Source organism: Aquila chrysaetos, chromosome 1 (assembly GCF_900496995.4).
Source record: "Aquila chrysaetos chrysaetos chromosome 1, bAquChr1.4, whole genome shotgun sequence".
NCBI classification, from domain to species: Eukaryota; Metazoa; Chordata; class Aves; order Accipitriformes; family Accipitridae; genus Aquila; species Aquila chrysaetos.
In genome coordinates this window covers 51,177,461-51,198,361 of record NC_044004.1, presented here as the reverse complement: position 1 = coordinate 51,198,361, position 20,901 = coordinate 51,177,461, and the positions used below count along the sequence as shown (strand labels likewise).

General features: G+C 41.2%; 1 protein-coding gene across 7 annotated transcripts in view; it reads left to right on the top strand.

Moving 5' to 3' along the window:
* FAM13A (family with sequence similarity 13 member A) overlaps nt 1-20,901 on the top strand; it is a 171,023-nt gene that overhangs the window by 74,593 nt on the left and 75,529 nt on the right. For 5 of the 7 annotated variants that reach the window (XM_030037740.2, XM_030039422.2, XM_030038555.2 and 2 more), the window contains one exon: nt 19,246-19,418. In XM_030037740.2, coding sequence (XP_029893600.1) covers nt 19,246-19,418 — 173 coding nt within the window. Of the gene's footprint in view, nt 1-1,142; nt 1,285-3,563; nt 3,570-13,790; nt 13,798-19,245; nt 19,419-20,901 lie in introns of those variants that run through there. The other 2 variants (XM_030041129.2, XM_030040253.2) reach the window with 2 other exon arrangements.

Sequence of the window (20,901 nt, the reverse complement as noted above, 5' to 3'; positions counted from 1 at the left end):
TTCCTCTGATTATGCAGTTTGTGAGGCCAAAAAGAGATTAATTACTGAACCAAGTAGGAAAGAGAGGGTAAGCACAACAGTAATAATGAGGTTGTTACAAAGATGACTTGGAATACCAAATTATCAACGAGTAAGTTTATCTCTATCATTAAAATAGAGCACAGTGTATAACCATTGTTTTTACTGACTTTTATTTTCCTAATTCCTTCCTGGGGCAATTGTAATCAGATGCATTTAAACTCTTGTGTTACGGTGTGGTAGTGTGCTGCAAATACAAAAGACTGTAAATTCACTGTGCAATTCAATATATCTGGGACTACAGTTGACTGAGGCTGAAACTTAACTATTTTTATGCCCATTCAACAATTTGTTGAAAAGGATAAAAGCAACGGTAGTATTCTGTTCAGTTTGAACTCTGCATCCCAGCCAGATAACGGTGCAAGGTGCAAGTATGTTGTATGAATCCCTCATACTTAGTAATGGCAATGGCTAAAGGTACGGTTTATTCAGTTTGAAGAAAAGGTATAATGGAATAACTAAAGCTGAACTACTGTAGCAAGTATTTTCTCATTCCATTGAAATGTACCGAAAATTTGCCAAGGTTCTCATCTAGAGCCAGTAGTGCTAACTGTTCAGGATGTGAGAGATGAGGTCTTTGTGTGCTATGGTCTTTCTCAGTCTTCTCTCCTGATGTTAGTCATCTCCCTAAAATTAATTCAAGTATGTAATTGAAAATAAATATGTAATTGAACACTCTCACCCTTCCACCAATAATCCAGGTCAGTCCGTCTGTCCAAAGAGATAAACATAAAGAGAAGTAAGTGCGGGAAGAGCAACTGAATAAGAGACTTGCTAAGTATCTTATACCCTGCCCGTGATTTAGTCTCTCCTTTAAGGATGCCCTTGACCTATTGTGTTTCTTCATTCATGTGGGAGGAAGCTGGAAGCTGGAGTACTCAACCACCTGTCTTTATTAGCATCAGCGCTTCTTGACGTGAAAGGATTATTCTCCTGAAGAATAAATAGGTCAAAGAGTATTCTAGGGATGTTCTAATCTTTCCTAATCATTGAGGTCTCCATAGTTAATTGGTTTAAAGCTTTTATTGAGGTGGACTCTCATGCATTGTAAAATCTGCATTTTGTATGACTTGCAAAGAATCTGCCAAGAGAGAGAAAAATTTCTTTACCAACACAATAGCCTTCCTAAGGAAGAGGACCTGTTCCTTGGGCCAGTATATTTCATCTGATCTAGGTGTAAGAACGCTGGGCTGGAATTTGAATGAAGTGAGTTCTTTTCTGTTTTGGGGGGTATGAACAAGTCAGCCATGCTCTGTAGTGGTTTTTGATAATTATTAGCGTTTTGTAGCAGAGTCTTACCTAAGAATCTTATTTGAGGGTCAGAAAGCACTGCTATGTTAACCTAGAGCTAAAAGATGGTCTCAGGCATGCCTGAGGGAGCTTACAGACTTGTTGAGCTGTTTGAGCAATATAAAGTATTTTGCAGCTGTGGTACAATGGTAATACATCTCATGGAAAATAACAGGCCATGATTTAGAATGGGCCAATGGAAGTTATTATTATAGTGTAAGGTTAGGAAGATCTGCAAGTCTCTAAATTTGCTATATTAGCAGATGTAGGAGATGACTAGAACTTTGCTTTGTGCTGACATGCTTCTGATTGGACCATTTGCCAATAAATATTGCCTATCAAAGGTAAGAAATTAAATGAAAAGTCTCTGGCTTTCCCCATGATCTTCTCAATTCTTGCTCAGAAATCATTAAAGAAACTTGGTTCAAAACCTGCGTTTTGGTAGTGACCTGTACAGATACTGACTATTTACTTTGGCCCAAGTACTCTTGATAGTAGAAAATTTCCCTTAGTAACAGTAGTGGGGCTTGATGGTGGGACTTGATGCCATGATGAGCAGATACTCTAGTTTGGGCAGGTTTTCGAGAGACCCTGCTACATCATTCAGAGTTGATAGGTGGGAGGTGGTAGTTTTTCCAGGTGGGATTGTCTTTTTGGGGAGTATGGGGTGGAGGGGTAGTCGCTGGCATCTATTGACAGTAAGCAGGACTTGGGTAATTTTTCAGATGTAAACAGTTAGGTTACACTGATTGTTAAGCACACACAGTTGAGCAAAACAAAGCTTGAGCTTGTTTTGTATCCAGTATGCCGTACTGGAGATTTTTTCTTCATATGAGAATGGAAAGTATGCAATTGCTAATAAGCCTTACTCCTCACAGCATTCTCTGGAGGTCCGTAATAGTTTAGAAGAGTGATGCTTGGGTAGTACTTCTGCATGGGATGCATGCTAGTCATTTTATGGCTCCAAGTTGATTTATGCCAGCTTTATAGTAGCCATGTCATTGGTTTTAAAGGAAATCAGGCTTTAAAGCACAACAGATTTTTCCCCATAATTTCACAAGCAGCACTAAAAATGAATAAATAGAAATCTCAAAGAATTCTCAAGCTTCAGTAATTCAGAGATGCACAGAAATGCATATAGGTAATTACGTAATAAAATTAATTTTTATGAAGTACAAAAGTTGGTGTAATTGCATAATCTTTCTTATCAGAAACACAGATAGACATCTGTTCTTTAAGTCTTTGCAAATGTGACTTGACTAAATTTTGACATTTTTAGTACTCCCATGTGGAATGCAGGTGCCTGACTTTAAATACTCACAGTTGAAAACTATGACTTAGGTTTATTGTTTGAATCCCAATACCAGAGAGTGTTCTGAGAGCACCCGGGTCAGATTTCTGAAGATGTACAGTTATTTAATGTTTGCTAGTAGAGTTAGGAGTCAGTATAACTACAGTAAAAATATCTTAAATGACTTAATTTTTTTTGAGCTGCAAGTTCACAGGATGTTTAGAAAACAAAATATATTCCAAAATATGCTTAGTTACTGAAGTGTGACCTATTATTGGAAATGAGCACATGTTCTTTCTATTTTCTGGATTTTAAAAGCTAACATCAAACAGACTGCCAGTCGTTCAGGAGCTAATATGTAAGAATAAAACATTGACAACAGTGGATTCTCGGCTTGAACTGTGTCTGAGGTTCTGGTTTTGCCTTGTTTGTTCTAAATTTTCCAAGTAGCCTAGGAACCTGGGCAGCCTGAAAATGTGACTGTTAGGCCTGCCTGATACCTTCTAGTAGCTTTTGTCTTTTAACTTGCATCCTTTTTTTAATGGTGGTGAGTTTTTCCCCTTGTCTTAATTAACGTAAAGATATGCTGTAAAGTTAGAGGAAACAGCCAGTTTGTAGGAGGAGTGGTACAGTCTTGTGCTAATGATTGCCTTGTAGAAACCAGCATGGATTGGAAGACAATAGGGAGGGGATGGGAGATTTGCAAGTGTTGGAATAAACTGTAAATACAATCTTTTTTTAGAGAACCACAAAAATATACTTGTGTGCACCCTGCCCAGTGCAAATAAGATCTCTTGCCACAGCCTGCATTGAGCAGGCTGGTGGAGGTTAATGTTTAATAGGTTCATAGCTAGAGCTGCTTGCTGTGTTTCAGTATACAGATCTCCTGTTCCCTTGGAAGCATTATTTTGTGTAAACTAAATGCATTTTTGTACTGAAACACATCAATCTACATGTGCTGTTACAGAATCCATGATGGAGCAGTTAATAGTGTGCTATCAAAGGGTTTTCTGCTTTTAGCTCACACCCTTCTGTTCTCATTTTTCATCTCCATTCAACCTAATGAAAGCAATTATTGTACTGCATGATTCCTGCAATCACTGACTGTTGCATGCACATGTATTCAGTCAGCGGCAAGCCTGGTCCTACGCTAACTGCAGGAATGTTAATTTCTAACTTTTGCTAGCAAGTGACAGAAGAATCTGATCTAACACACCTACATGATTCACTCGAGTCATTTGTCTGCAATGACTTGTACTTAAAATTAGAGGTATACTTATAATGAAGATACAATGCCATGAAAATGGGAGATGGAAAAGACCTGCGAGATCAGCTTGAAGATCCTGTTACAGTACAGAATGTATTTTCTGATCCTTTTTCTAGTTCAGAGGTGAATGCTCCAAGAACAGGAAGTTTAAAACCCTTTTTTTCCAGATTGTTACACAGTCTAGTGGAATTTCTAGTGCAGTCTCAGCTTATCTGTATTACCCAGTGTTGATTCAGAGGGCCATAAAAAAAGTACTAGTTGAGTTCAGGCACGTGTAGTGCCAGTTTATTGGTATGCTTGAAAGTGCTCTTCCCGCTCTCTTCAAAATCCCTAAGGCCTGAACCTGCTCTTTTTTACAGAGTTTGTAAACACCATTCTTTATTGCTGAGAACGAAAAGTGATTGAAGGGCGGGTAGCTGGAGTGAACCTTTGCGGTCATTATTTCAGTTCTTCAGGTTCCTTTGTTAATGAGTTGGCCATATGGTATTGCAGGGCAGGAGAAATACGGAGGTAAAACTATTTTATTTTCCTTGAAGGATCTGTCTGCACTTTATGGTATACAGTACAGTTCAGGCCAGTGCCAACAGTGTCTTTTAGGCAGCAAATTCTTTCATTGCTGTGTAATTCATTGTCATGCTGTGAACGGGAGAAGTACCATACATGGAGAAAGACAGGTTTCTCAGCAGCTTGTTTGAGACTTTCCAACCTACTTACATGGACTTCAGTGGAGCAGCTCTGAATTTTGGCATAGCTTCACGCTTTTCTAATGCAGAAATCCTTTGGCAAACACTTACTTGTTTACACCTCAAACAGTTAGCCAACAGGAAGGATGGAGGAATGTGATGGGTGCTGTACTGACTTACCTCTGTTCCCTGGCTTTTGATAGTCTCATTAACATTTGCCCTTTAACAGCATAGCTGATATTTACAGAGCATTTGCTTTAAGATTCCTTCACTGGAGGTGGCATATTTATTTTAAGAATATATTGAAATATCAAATGATGCCCATTGTAACTACAGTAACCTAGCATAATTTTTATTGCACTCACTATTGTTCTGAATGGGCAGCTGGATACAGACGTGAGCAGAAAGTCTGCCCTGCGGGAAACTGAAAACAGAAATCATCACCATAGTCAGCCTTCTAAGTTCATTCCTGCATGTCTCCTCTGATTATGATCACCTGGCCATATTTGTGCTTCTTACTCTTGATACATCTTCTGTTCAAGCTAGGAAAGTCCAAAGAGACCAAGTGGATGAAAGGCAGAAGTTGTTCCCAGAGGAGCAGTGTGTCTGTATCAGATAAGAACTCGTAAGATCTGGATACAAATATGTTATCCTTACTGTCTGTGGGGATGCTCTGACTCTACGTTCAGGGTAGCGACTGAGGCTGGATTTTTATGTTTCTCAAGAGGCCATAAGCTTTGCTGCTGCACAGAGGTACTCTGACTATGGGCTAGATATGTCTACACAAGGAGTTGGTACAGTTGGTACCAACTGTTGAGCAGTAATTGCTTGACCTGTAGTGCTGTCCCCACCTAAGCATGCCCAAAAGAGGATTAAGCTGACTCTTGACACTCATAGTGTCCAGTTGCCTTTGTCGGAGCCTGTGACAGAATTCGTGGTTGGTGCAAGGTGTCTGCTTATGAAAGCAACCTTGGGACTCGTTACCAAAGCTTCAGTTGGTAATTTGAGATAGCAGGATGCCTGATACCCCATCAGCATCTCTACTGTGCTTGATACTGCTTAAAAATACTGAAGCTGAAGGATAGCCACCAGTATGGAGGCCATAAGAAATACTCAGTTACTTGCAGTGGCCAAGCAATGGTAGATCCATCTTTCCAGTCTCCATGTGTGAAACAGAAATGCAAGGGAAAAGAAGGTAAATACCATTTACAGTCCACTAAGTGGTTTTACCTATGAGGCTGGTTTGATGGTGATGTTCACATGTGCATAGACTCAATCCTAGAGCATAAGAGAAAACATAGCCAGCCTGATGTGTTAGTGCATTGCCTGGGAGTGCAGACACAGGAGTTGAGAAGGGGGAATTTGAGGTCCTTGGAGTTCAAAAATGAATTTGTGAGTGACTTTGCAAGAGTATGTGGAACCAGCGTTATACATGGGGCAGATTTAGGTTACCAGCAGTTTGTATGCTGAAGTAATTACATAAATTTAAAAGGGGAAACTGAAAAAAAAACCAATACCAAAGGCTAGAGCCTTTCTCAGTGCATTAGGACCGTCTGTGACACAAAGACAGTATGTGCCAAACCGTTAGCCAATAGAAGTCTCTAGGAAGGAGTGCAAGAGAGAATTATTTCATATTGTCCCAGAAAACATACACATAAGGAATTTGGTATTACCTCAAGAAGGAGGAGGTATTTTTGTTATTATGTAATTTTTCCTGTATATTACTTCGAAACTAGGCAGTTTATCTCCCTGATGTGAAGGCATGCATGCCTGTTTTGCTTTTGAGCTTTTTTTTTTTTTTTTCTTATACTTCATCAGGGAGTCCTCAACATACCTTTCACTGAGATTCCTCATTGATGGTTGCAGTTGCCAACTCAGTGAACTGGCTATGCGCTCAGCTGTGGGCCGCTATTGTCTGCCACACCTGCAGACCCCTGGCTTGTGAGGTCTACATCAATATCACTCTTTCCTCTCTGCTTGCAGAAAGTTCTTTCCACCCTGATTCAGGACATTGCCCATGCTAGATTTCCTTCTGAAAACAGATGCCATGCAGCAGTCGGCGATCGCTGGGAGTTTGTTGTATCTTCTGGCTTGAGGCCCTGTCGTGGTTTAACCCCAGCCAGCAACTAAGCACCACGCAGCCGCTCACTCACTCCCCCCCCACCCAGTGGGATGGGGGAGGAAATCGGGAAAAAGAAGCAAAACCCACGGGTTGAGATAAGAACAGTTTAATAGAACAGAAAAGAAGAAACTAATAATGATAATGATAACACTAATAAAATGACAACAGCAATAATGAAAGGATTGGAATGTACAAATGATGTGCAGTGCAATTGCTCACCACCCGCCAACCGGCACCCAGCTAGTCCCCCAGCGGCGATTCCCCACCCCCACTTCCCAGTTCCTATACTAGATGGGACGTCCCATGGTATGGAATACCCTGTTGGCCAGTTTGGGTCAGCTCCCCTGGCTGTGTCCTGTGCCAACTTCTTGTGCCCCTCCAGCTTTGTCGCTGGCTGGGCATGAGAAGCTGAAAAATCCTTGACATTAGTCTAAACACTACTTAGCAACAACTGAAAACATCAGTGTTATCAACATTCTTCACATACTGAACTCAAAACATAGCACCGTACCAGCTACTAGGAAGACAGTTAACTCTATCCCAGCTGAAACCAGGACAGGCCCACACATCTTGTCGCTTTTTGGCATCCATCCCATGCATGCTGCACACTTGCAGCATTTTGACAAAGCTGCCTGTAGAGCTGCACAGGGTAGGAGGCTGAGGGGATTCCCTTAGGCAAACGTACGTGGCCTCCTGCAGAAAAGGGGCCTTAAGGTGTTGTTGGTTCACTCCAACAACCTCCTGTTGTGTACCAGTTTGAAGATAATCTTACTACTGGGTTGCCTTCTTGAATTTGAATGTTTTTAGGACAGGATAGCTTTGGGTTCAAATTACATCTTTCTGGAGTATACTATTTTTATGTTTAGCCTTCAGGGAGAATTTGGAATTTGTTAACTGAATCTGCCCTAGCGGAAGTGTCTCCAGCATCACCTTTTCACTGTTCATCCAGACCTTACTTGAGCACTGGAGTGTCAGTTATTTTTGGTAAAGTGCTTAATCAACAGCTTTGATATTTGGAATTGCCAGTTGCAGAGAGAACACAGGCAAATTTTGTTTTCCTTAAATACCAATAGTGTGAGTGTTGTCCCAGGTCATAATAAATGGCCACTTTGCTATCAAAGTATTTTGTATTGGATTTATTTTTCCTACATATCATGCAGCAACTTATTTACAGTAAAAGGCCTTTTTCACTGGTGGTGAAATGATTCAATAAGTTATATGATACGTCTTGGAGAATAGAGTTAATGGGGAAAAAATAGGGTCAGTATTGAAGTCTTTTAGGGAGCTTCTACTTGTCATTAAGTCTAGCCGCCTTAGTCATGTACGGACAGTGCAAACCGAGATAGTGACTGCCTAAATAAATAAGTATCGAAACACAGGTAGCATGGGTAAACACTGGGAAATGAAGACACAGTGAACATATGCATAGGGCTTCTCCTTCCCTTTGCCTTTCTGTGTTAGGGGATTCACTGAGTAGGCTGGTTTGACTTAGTGTTTGGGAAGCAAGTCTGGGAAGAACATAAATTTAACCAAATGTTTTCCAGTTAATGCAGCTGGAGGCCGGCGTAACATCATGTGGTCCACAGGGTAGGTACCACTACAGTCATGTTCACTGATGCCTTAAATTTAGTGCAGGGATTTGAATTATGTAGCCAAAGTATGCAGATTCTGGGATGCCCCTTTTCTGTAGGCTTGTTTAAAGATGAGGGTAGCTGGAACTGATTCCTCTCTGCATCTCCTTTTCATCTTGCTGGTACAAAGAACAGTGGGTAGCAAGCTCAAATACATCCACTGAGACATAATAATTTAAACAGCTCTGATAAACCACAGGTGCAGTCTCTTAGAGTGGTTTCATGTGGCCTTAGACCAGAATCAGCCATATTGTACAGATTTCTTTTTCTTCAGACTTTTCTGTTGGCAGCATTTCTAAAGTTTCAAGGAATTTGTTTTGGTAGAGAATTAACTGGGGAAAACTGTTACCATCTCAGTGAATCTCAGTCTAAATTCAGAATCCTGTCTATTAACTTTAATAAGTAAAATAAGTGTCTACTGCTCTTCATTTAGATTAGCTCTGTGGATCTGGTGCAGTTAAAAACAGTGAGTTTATTTTAATTTGGATATCTGCAACACCATTCGTAATTACCTTGCTGTTACAACATTAATTTAAAACTTCACTGAAGATGGACAAAATTTGGTACAGCAGTTACAAACAAGAAAATGGTCCTAAGTCTGACACAAGTAATTCCTGTACAATTTTAAGTCCATGGGCTTTGGCCAATCTATAACAGAGACATGACTTTAACTTTGAGCAAGTTTACTGGAACAAAATTATGGGATTCACAGCCAGTGACAAGTGAAGTAACTCTGGAGGTAGAAAAGTAGTATCTGCATCGCTCTGCTTGAATTTTGTAGGGTTTCTGACAGCATTTGCTAGCTCCCTACCTCTGGAATCATGCAGTGTTAACGAAGATTTTAAGTGTGTGTTTACTTTCAAGCATTTAAGCAATTCTGCTGTTTGGAGTGGCTTCTGTCAAATATGGAGGCTGTGGTGGTATGGTTTAAAGGAAGATAATACTTGGCTCTTTGAATCCAAGGGGTCTTGTCCTCATTAAGACACAGGAATTTGCATAAAAAAATCAGAACTTGGTTGGTCTTTAAAGCTTCATACACTTCAGGATTGCATCAAATTTATAACTTTGATATCTGAGTAGGGCGGAGTACAGAGGAGGTGTTTTAGTGATCTAATGCCTAAAAATACAAGTAGAGTAAGAGAAATCCAAATTTGGCAGTGGCAGCTGCACAGATTGTAAGGATGACTGCATTCATCGTGACTTTATGATTTCAGTGTGGCAGTTAATCAAGGAAAGATTTGGGGCTTGGTTCTGAGTATGGAAGAGAGCTGGTAACTGAATTTTGCAAGTATGTGTTACTGCTTACGTTATCTGTGCTGACTCTCTGCTAAACTTGGTAAGAATTATAGGGCTATTGATCTTTGTCTCCCAGTGTCAGTAATTTAGGATGATGAGACATTTTTTCTTTGAGAAGAACTTGTCAGCTGTAATATGCCTATGTGGTTTTAAAATCAATATTGTAGGTGGTAGGTGAAGTGATGATTTGAGGTGTTTTTTAATTACTTTTTTCCATTTTATTACTTTCTGAACTGAATCTGTGCTTCAGTAAGTATTTAAGCACAAGCCCATTTTTAGTACTTAGAGCAACCTTACTAAAGATGACTGTTCTCTTGCTTTAAGTTCAGTCCAGGCTTAAGGACTTAGAATCATAGAATGGTTTGAGTTGGAAGGGAGCTTTAAAGGTCATCTAGTCCAACCTCACTGCAATCAGCAGGAACATCTTTGACTAGATCAGGTTGCTCAGAGCTCCATCCAACCTGACCTGGAATATTTCCAGGGATGGGGCAACTAACACGTCTCTGAGCAACCTGTTCCAGTGTTTCACCACCCTCATCGTAAAAGATTTCTTCCTTATATCTAGTCTAAATCTACCCTCTTTTAGTTTAAAACCATTGCCCCTTGTCCTATCACAACAGGCCCTGCTAAAAAGTTTGTCCTTATCTTTCTTATAAGCCTCCTTGATATATATTGAAAGGCTGCAGTAAGGTCTTCCCAGAGCTTTCTCTTCTCCAGGCTAAACAACCCCAGCTCTTTCAGCCTTTCCTCATAGAAGAGGTGTTCCATCCCTCTGATTGTTTTTGTGGCCCTTCTCTGGACCAGCTCCAACAGGTCCGTGTCTTTCCTGTGCTGAGGACCCCAGAGCTGGACACAGTACTCCAGGTGGGGTCTCACCAGAGGAGAGGGGCAGAATCACCTCCCTCAACCTGCTGGCCACCCTTCGTTTGATGCAGCCCAGGATACAGTTTTTCATCCACCAGTACCCCCAAGTCCTTCTCTGCAGGGCTGCCCTTAATCCCTTTATTCCCCAGCCTGTATTGATACCAGGGGTTGCCCTGACCCAGGTGCAGGTCCTTGGACTTGGCCTTGTTGAACCTCATGAGGTTCACATGGGCCCACTTCTCAAGCTTGTCCGGGTCCCTCTGGATGGCATCCCAACCCTCGGGCATGTCAGCCACACAACTTAGCTTGGTGTCATCTGCAAATTTGCTGAGGGTGCACTCAACTCCACTATCTATGTCATTGGTGAAGATATTAAACATTACTGATCCCAATACGGACCCCTGAGGGACACCACTTGTCACTGATCTCCATCCGGACGTTGAGCCGTTGACCACTACCCTCGGATGTGACCATCCAGCCAATTCCTTTATCCACTGAACAGTCCATCCATCAAATCCATCTCTCCAATTTAGAGAGAAGGATGTTATGGGGGACTGTGTCAAAGGCCTTACAGAAGTCCAGATAGATGACATCCATAGCTCTTCCCTTGCCTTAAGCTCCACTGTTATGGAAGAAAATGCCAGCATAGTTCAGGTCTGTTTGAATAATGTTGTTCCACAGCCTCTCTGACATTTTTGTCTCTACTAGTGTAGTACAGAGAGCATTCAAACTGCGACTTTGGCACTTGCTTCCTCACACACAGTATTTCTGTGCCATGGCCAGTAACATAATGAATCAGGCCCTCCTTTGATGCACAGGAATAGAAAGTGAGAGAATAATGTAAGAAGTGTGAGAGGAATGTAACTGAAAAATCTCACTGCAGAATTATCCCTGCCTTTGAAAGCCCTTTGGGCTTGGAAGATACGTGGTCCTCACAGCTGCAGGAGATTCATACCATCCAGATTCATCCCAGAAGTCCCTGACTGCAATAAAATGGTGGTGAAGCTGGTGTTGTGTGAGAGCTAACTGCACTGTGAAGCTTTGGAGAGCAATGCAAGTACAGCATAAATACTTGGTCTGTTCACTGAATGACTTGAAGGGCTTTGCTGTCTCAGCAGGAATTTCCACCTGATTCTCTGGGACATCTTAGGATGACCTAAACCCGCCAGCAAAAGTCTGCATCGCCAAGCAAGCCCTGGTATAATTAACTGTCATTGTCGTTACTGTTAAGTAAATTTGGTAGAGAGCTTACAGCTCTGTGTATGTGTGATTAGAAATCCCATTGAAATAGTTGGTGTTTTAAATGGAGTGAACATAATACATTTGTTTCAAGAGGTATCAGTGGCCAAATACCAAGCTTCGGTAACTTCAGCATTCCCTGGTTATTTGACTGGACAGAACTGGTTGAATCAGGTTGGTTAGCTGTCAGGCAAGAGGTACATCTGGCTAATGGTCTCCCTTTTTCAGTCATTCATGAAGCAGAGGTAATGCTGATGAGTGGCTAGATTGACATGTAAGGTTTGTGCTGATGGCTAGCCAAATTGAGACTAGAGTGAGAAAGAAAACATTCTAAATTTCCCTGCATCACTCAGCCACACCTAGGTTTTTGCAAAGAAACTGTTCTATTCTGTAGAATATTTGTATTGATATACACAACTTGTAAGCTGAAAGAGCCCTAGGCTGACAAAATATGAAGCCCTTCGAAAGGTAATATGGACCTCTTTGTTTTGGTGGACAACTCTGAGTACCATTTGTTTATTAAGGAAGTTTTTGAGTGAGGTTTCTGTCTTGTCTGGAAAAGTACTATGTTCATGCAATATTAAATAAAAGAATGTGCTGTATATGTTTTAAATACCTCCTTTTTTTTGATGATCACCTTATGGAAACATCTTTATCATTCTTTGAATTACGACATTTAAATATAAACTCACGGCTAGCTTCTTCCAAAAGTTCTGCATTTAGACTTCATAATTACTTACTCAAATGGGTTTGAATTGCCCTAATTATTTGCGTGTTCATGCATAGCTTGGCATATTAAAGTTTTTCTTCTTCCTCCTTAAGAAGATGAGTGAGGTACTCAGAAAAGCAGGATGACCTGTGCTTTACTCCATGTCGATGCATATGCACAGAGCTCTCCAGACTCATCTTGGTGTGGAGCAGTCCTTGTTCGTCAAGAACAGAGAAAGATTAGAGTCACCATACCACATCAGATCTTTAGAGTGTATGGCATATTTATCTTTGATCTTTGAACCCAGGAACTTCTGACACCTCACAGGGAGATGAAACATCTCTATGATGCATCCAGTCAGTTATGAAGAACCTTGGCAGTGGTATGTGTGGGATGATGCCACCTTGACTGGTCAGCTTGTGCCTCTAGGGGAAAGGTTTTCTTGAACTTTCTTCAACACCCATCATGATGTATGTTTATACTGGTCATAAAACTGACTAGTCTCTATTAAAACTGCAAACAGAGTTCCTTGCATCTGAACTTTCTGAGACAGCAAAACTTGAAAGCCAAATGCAGGATGTATGGTGTAATAATTCCTTGTAGTTGTCTGCTCTTTGGTGTTTTGGTTATCCTTTATTGGGATGGTCCCTTTGATGGTCAGTAGCATCTGGTACTATTTTACTTGTATTTAACTGAGAATGAAGATGTATTTTTAATTACAGAATAGCAGACTTTGGCATAGCCCATGTTTTCAGCAGCCACACCCTGTAACTATAATGTAACAGCCCATAACATACCTGGTTCAGGCTGAATCAGATCTTTGTCAAACATGGTTTGAGGTTAAGCTTCACCAGATAAAAAACTTTCAGAAGACAAATATCAAATGATTTGCTCTTCAACCAAAGCATCTCTATTCTTTGGGGTTGTCTTTGGATTTATTGGTGTTGTCTTCCAAAATGAAGCTTTTTATGTATTTACAAAGATTTTTAGATTGGCAGACTGTATCGGTTAGATTTCACCTGGGACAAAATGCTCCTTTGACATATGCCACACCACATTAGGCATCTCAGTATGCAGCAATTCATATGTTCAGTTCATTTGCTGGATAGGTGAGAATATCAAGGGGGGAAGTTAAAAAATCACAGAGTAGTTGAGGTTGAAGGGACCTCTGAGGGTCATCTGGTCCAACACCCTGCTCAAGCAGGATCACCTAGAGCCAGTTGCACAGGACCATGTCCAGACAGCTTTTGTATATTTCCATTTATGGAGACTCCAAAACATCCCTGGGCAGCCTGTGTCAGTGCTCAGTCACCCTCACAGGGAAAAAGTGTTTCCTGATGTTCAGAGGGAACCTCCTGTATTTCAGTTTGTGCCTACTGCCTCCTGTCCTGTCACTGGGCACCACTGAAAAGAGCCTGGCTCCATCTTCTTTACACTCTCCCTTCAGGTATTTGTACACTTTGATAAGATCCCTCCTGAGCCTTCTCTTCTCCAGGCTGCACAGTCCCAGCTCTCTCAGCCTTTCCTGAGAGGAGACATGCACCAGTCCCTTCATCATCTTTGTGGCCCCTCATTGGACTCTCTCCAATATGTCCATGTCTCTCTTGTACAACACTGGGGAGCCCAGAACTGGTCCCAGCACTCCAGGTGTGGCCTCATCAGTGCTGAGTAGAGGGGAAGGATCACCTCCCTTGACGTGCTGGCAACACTGCTCCTAATGCAGCACAGGACACCATTGGCCTTCTTTGCAGCAAGGGCACATTGCTGGCTGATGGTCAACTTCTTATCCATCAGGACTCCCAGGTCCTTCTCTGCCAAGTTGTTTTCCAGCTGGGTAGCCCCCAGCATATGCTGGTTGTTCCTCCCCTGGTACAGGAGTTTGCACTTCCCCTTGTTGAACTGCATGAGGTTCAGCCCATTTCTCCAGCCTGTTGAGGTCCCTCTGGATGGCAGCACGACCCTCTGGCATGTCAGTCACTCCTCCCAGTTTTGTGTCACCTGCAAACTTGCTGATGGTACGCTCTGCCCCATCATCCAGATCATTGAGGCTAGTTACTTGCCTCCAACTGGACTTCATAACAGTGATCAAGGAGATAAGCAATGAAGTCAGGTTAACATCTGCTTGATGATTGTTGTTAAATCTGAAGGAAAAAAAAACCAACTAAAAGTGGTGTAAACCAAATGTGAAGGGCTGTGAGCTAAAACACAAAGCATGATACTGTTTCTAAAAGTCTTCTTGACATAAGCAAAACAGCTGCTGGACAAGATGGTATTTTAATGAACAGGCAGTGGCTTGCTTTTCTGTTTGTTAATATTTATAAGAACACTATGAGCTGAACAACTGCCTTGTAGTTAAGGGTAGTCCTTACATGGGTGATGGTGGGATTCTTCCACTCATGACCTTTATAAACCTTACTTGAATCTTTGTTATTCAGTGGATTGCCTGCTCTTGAGGCAAAATGCAAATGGAGGTGTGCTGCACAGGTAACTACAAACCTCCTACAATACTTGGTACAGAGTGTAACAGGATACAGCCTGTAGAAATATATTAACAACATGCAACAAATTTCCATGGGGGCTTTTTTTTGTTTCCTTTTAAACTAATGCTTGAACTTCTCACAGACTTCTTGTGTGCCTTTGTAATAGGCCTCCCGGGGGTTTCACTGGCTATCCTCCACATCCCCCAGGGGGTAAGGTTGCACATTAGGCTGATCACAAGAAGGGGTGTGTTGGAGAAAATTAGAATATCCTTTATAAAGCATTCTCTTTTTTTTCTTCTTCTCTTTTCTATCATTTAACAACTAAATACACTTGTCTTTCCAGTATCATCTTGATAATAAATAACAAGGTATTGTCCTCACTTTGTACGGTATTGTTCTCTTAAACGTCATTGCATGAAATGTATGCATGTGCATGAACAAAGAAATCTGCCAAAAAATTTTCTCTTGAGAGCTCCACCACCCAAAAAGCATTTAAGCTGCCCCTGTCCGTAGTTCTTTAACCTGCTTTGTGAGGAATTCAAATTACAGAAGTCCTTGTCTACCCATGGGCGCATCTTCATCTTGGTGGCACCCCAGTGAAGTGCTGCTGTTACGATAGTTGTGCAGGTGGCTTTTTCACAGGGTCACTAAAAACTGTAGAATTCAATAGTGAACATTGTTCCTTCCTATTATTAATAAAAATTAAAGACACATTAATGAAAATTTTTATTTAACTTGTAATACATATGAGTTCAAGGAATACTTTTTTTCTACATGTATTTTTATACTGATGCAGCTGAAAGCACAGAAAGAAAGTAAATATAAGTTTAATTCAGATACAAGTTGCCATTACTTGTAGACTATATTGTTAAACAAATAACGACAATGCTACGATACTGTTTTCCAAAGCTATCAAAATACTAGCTTATAGATCATCTGAAACGGAGCATGGAGAACACTGGTTCCTTCCACTTCTTAATGATTTTGAAGTGCCCTAAAAGTGCAGTGGTAATCCTAAATTTGAATCTGATCTTCCAAACAGAATTTTCCTGCAGAGCTTGTATGTGATTGGCATGCCTTTTGTTGGAAGTGCCTGCATCCAAGTGATCTTTTACTGTCAGAAAATGAGAAGAATTGAAGACTGTACCGAAACTTTTTTTTTTTCATTTTAGAGCACCAGAATAATAAACAGGTTTTTTATAGAATTCTCCAGTATAAGGAGCTTCTGTAAATCAGTGTAAAGTTCATGAACAGCTTGCACAGAGGGAATCTGATACATGCTGTTCAGCAGATGTTGCCTGTTTCCTAGCACTTGTTGTTAGGTAAGGCAGATTCTAGAAATGGAGTATCTGGTAGCAAAATTATTTAGCTTTGCTAATTGCATTCTTAAAATCAGGATGCACACGGTATGGTTCGGGTGGAAAGGTTGGCTTCCTGCTGTTTTCCAGGCTTCGATCACTGCTGGCATATGTGGTACATCATAGAAGTTGCCCGTTTTGCTTCCACCCACATGTGCTTCTGTAAAGTACTAACAGGACAGCGTAGGAACTGTTTTAGTTTAGAGGTTTGTGCGTATGTGTAGTCACCATTTCTTGTTACTCTGGTAGAGAGCTTTTCTGGTGTGCATGGCATCAGCTTTAGCAGGTGGTGGTGAAGTAGCACCAAAAGGCCACGGTGAGAGATGTCCCTGTGCAGGCACAACAGACAGCGGTCACCTTCAGATGCAGAAAAGCTAAATTAGTGACTGCAAGTTTTCAGTGGGGAAGAAAGGCTTAACAGCCATTCCAGCAGAATTCAGTGCATTGGTGCCTCCAGATCCCAGGCCTTACTGCCTCCCATTGTGATTCCCTCCTGTAATGCTGCCGATATGTAGCTCCCTGCCTCCCCTCCTCCCCACAACATGGTCTTCCCCTTTTAAATCACAGTACCACTGCCGTTTTGTAGCAGCTGAGAGCCACAGCCTGGTGTCCACGTGCTGTGTGCCCAGTTCCCATGGTGTCAACAGTCAGTGACCACTGCAGGCAGTGGGCTAACAGGGCATTGCTGGAAGCCAGCAGTGGTCCAAAGGTGAGATCTTGACTCCAGGAAAAATGCCCTTTGATGTCAGCAAAGGCAGGATCTCCACGAGAACGTGCAGTCCAGAGGCTGAAACTGGGAAGATGTCTCAGTGTATTTCTCTCGTTTCCCTTTGCCTCTGATACATGTATTATTTTTCAGTTTATTCTCTTCAGAGCTCGGTAAGAAGCAGCTTTCTGTCCCATGAAACTTTTCAACACACACAAAGCATTAGAAAACAACTGTGAGCCAAACGAAGCATTACGAAAGAAAGGTAAACCCAAGAATTTTACAAAAAATCTTAAGGTAAGCCAGGTATGAAAAGCATTCAGGAGTGATCCAGAAAGTCTGACTTACTGTCCAGCAGATTTGTAGAAACTATAGCAAGCAGCAGAATTAATAAAGAAATGGATAATTAGAGTCATTAGGAGGCACCAGCATTACTTTAAAGAAAAAATTGTCACAGAGGAGCCAGTGAGCATGTGGATAGGTATAGTCAATGTAGTGCACTTGAATTTTCAAAAGGTTTTGATAGGATTATCAAAGGTTTTTAAAGAAGCAAAGATGCCTTGTGATTAGAAGGAAACACTTTTTATGGATTAATAATTAGAAAGCAATAAAAATACATGGTTGGTTTATCAGTGGAGAGAGGTTTCCTGTGAAGTCCCTCAAGGATCTTTGTTGGAATCTGTGCTATTCATCGCTTCAATAATGACCCAGAAAGAGACTGAATGTGCTGATAATAGAGAATTATTCAAGGTACGAAAAACTAAAAGCTGGCTACAGGGACTTACAGAAGGCTCCTAATTTACTCTGTATTGGGTACAAATATGATTGGTTGAATTTCTGCCGTTATATGCTGACTAATGTCCACAAAACCCCACAAATTATATAAATGTGTATACTGATGAGCTCCAAATTAGCTATTGTTTTCAGAAGAGAGATCTTGATACTGCAGAAACATCACAAAGCTGTCAGCTCGGTAAGCAATCTTGAAAGCAAATAAAAAGTTGGATTTTGGTAAGAAGCCACCACTAAATCTGCCTACATATATAACGTGGCCTGCAGTTCTGGCTACATTTCAACAAGGACTTAGTAGAAGGTGAAAAGGTGTAGAGAAAAGCAGCAAAAAGGATCAAACGCATCAGAATGACTTCTGTAAAATGAGAGACTATATAAACTGAGATTTTTCTGTCTAATTAGAGACTACTACTGGAGTAGTATAAAGTAAAGAATGATATGGGAAAGGTGGGTAAGGAACAATTATTTGCAAAGTCTCATAATTCAAAAACAAAGGAAAGATTATCTGTCACCATATCTAAAACGGAAGTACTTTTTTTTCTATTTTAATCAATGTGTAACAATGTTGTGAAACTCCCAGCCATAGGATCTTGCAAAAGCTAAAGATAGAAGTGAACACAAGAGAAAACTGAACGTAATCACAAAGGTTAGGTTCAATGTTTGTTGTTAAACACAGTGAACCAGGTGCAACTTCCAAGTCAAAAAAAGGCCCTAAACAGACTGCCAGAAGCTGGGGTAGTGCATGAGAGGCAGACCTCCAAACTTGCTCTCCTTCTCCCCTAAGTATCCTCCATCTTCTGCTGATACTGGACACCTGTCTGATGCAGCACTGTCTCTAATGTTCTGTACGCTTCTGCTGAAGGATCAGAGCAAGAGCCCTGGCCTTCCTGTAGATGGGCTCAGTGATGCTTGGAAACTTTGTCTTGGATTTAGGGAGCCCAGCTTCCAACCTTGTGTCCTGGCTGCCTTGGCAAAGAATGCCAGTCCGGAACGTTCATGGCCTGAGAAATTTCCTTCCAGCAGACGTATTGACATCAATTGCTATTAAAAATGATGGGACGGGGGTTGAGAAGAGGTGTATAATTGCTTTTACCATCTGTTTCTCCAGTTGTGTCAAGAAGCAAATTCAATGGGAAGGTTTTTATTCTGTCTTCTCTGATACAGAAAATAACTTTCTGTTTATTTTACTTACCTTCCTTTTTTTAATTTCACTCTTGCCCCTGTTCTTTCAATACACACACCTTTATTTTTCTTTCAGTAGTCTTTATCAAGCAGAATGTTTGATTCATATGTAATTTATATTATTATTTTGCACCTTGTCATATTCTTTGCTGTTTGTACATTGGTACAGAATGTCTTTCTGTTACAGATTATCTGAAAAGGCTGCTCCGCCCTTTCTTCCTTTCACATTTCATTTTTATCTCTCTTTGCTTCTGTAGATGACAAAGCCCACAATGGAAGGATCCAGCCAAACATGCTTCGTGCCACAAGCAGGCCTGTCAGATGGAATACCTCACGTCAGCCTCCGATTAACAGACGGTGGCTCATGTTGGAAGGAGATGGATTTAACAGATGAAATCCCCTTCATTAACAGTGATGCATTTTTCTCCAGGTTAGTACTCCTTTTTTGTCTTTGTTTGTTTGTTCTGTACTGGCAACTCCAGCTCTGAGCTTTTTGAACACTTTTTTTCCATTGATGCTTACAGAGTCAGTATGCTGGGGTGTAAGGCAAATTAATGTGCGTATGCCCGTTGAAGCCACACATTCCAACAGGTTCCTTACAAAGCCAGCTGTGTGCTTTAGTTTGCCTTTCCAATATAAATTTTCCAGCATATGAAGGTGGCCTGTTTGGTGAAGGAGTGGAGATGGACAGGACTGATCAAAGATCAGGCACTAGAAATTACACCAAGCACAAGATGCAACTGAAATGTAAGGTGTCTCCTCTGAGCAATGAAGTGTATTTGATCTGCCCAGTTTAAGTCTTAAGAGACAGCTGACTTTATTCCCATTCTCAATCCAAAAAGGAAGGGGCTTTTGAGGGGTTTTATCTTTCTGGCAGGAATGGTGATAGTACTAGTGTTGTTCAGACAAGACAGAGAATAAAAGAGTATCTATAGAGTATCTATAAGAGTATCTATCTGAATTTATCAGTGAGAGTCTGTCTGTCTAGAACATCTATAAGAGTATCTATCAAAAGGAGTATCTTAAGTTTTGATTGCTGGCACTTTGTCAATGAGTTGAACAGGTAATGGGCAATTTGGTATCTTGTAAAGTCCTTCCCTGAATGTCAGACTGAACCAGTATCTTTTCATTGTTCTCGGGATATTGAATTGAGTCTGTCATTCCCTTTCTTCTTGTGTCTAGTGCAGCACACGAAGGATTCAGGTTACTGTGGGAAATTGCTGCATGCTACTGAAATATGGGGTTGGCCTAATGTGGGAAATAGTGCTATTTACATGTCATGAAACACAACACCGCAGTGTCTCTGCATACCAATGCAGAACACAAAGCAGAGGCAGTGCTGCCAGACACGTAACTGAGTGACTTCACTATGTAAGCAGGAGATGGGTGCTATTCTCAGCACTAGCACAGACAGACAGACAGCACTCAGCTTATGAGACAAATTAGCGAATTATGCACTGACACCAGATTTTGATTCATAATAATGGTTGGACGAGTTAGGAAATTGTGCACTAACGCCAGATTTTGAATCATAATGATGGCGGTGAAGCATAGACGTCAAATCCGGTTTCTAGCCTTTCCCTTGCAGGCACACGTGCTCTTTAAATTCTAGCTGTGTCAGCTGTGTGGTTTACTGTCCCCAAGTCTGCCCCAAAAACTCCTGCAGCCAGAAGACATCAGATTCATTTACATGTCTTCATTAATCCAGCTCCTTTTGACTGAAATGAGTTAGGAAACGATTACTGAAGCAGGTCAGCTGGCAAAACTGAGAAGGCAATACAGTTCTACCAGCTAGACAGGGCCAAGCAGGTGAGGCTGGGTCAGAAGTTATGGCCTCTTGCATTGGTATGCTGGAGCTTGGCAGAGAGTGTGCCCCTGTCTGTACTCCACTACATGTTGCAAGGTGTAAAGGG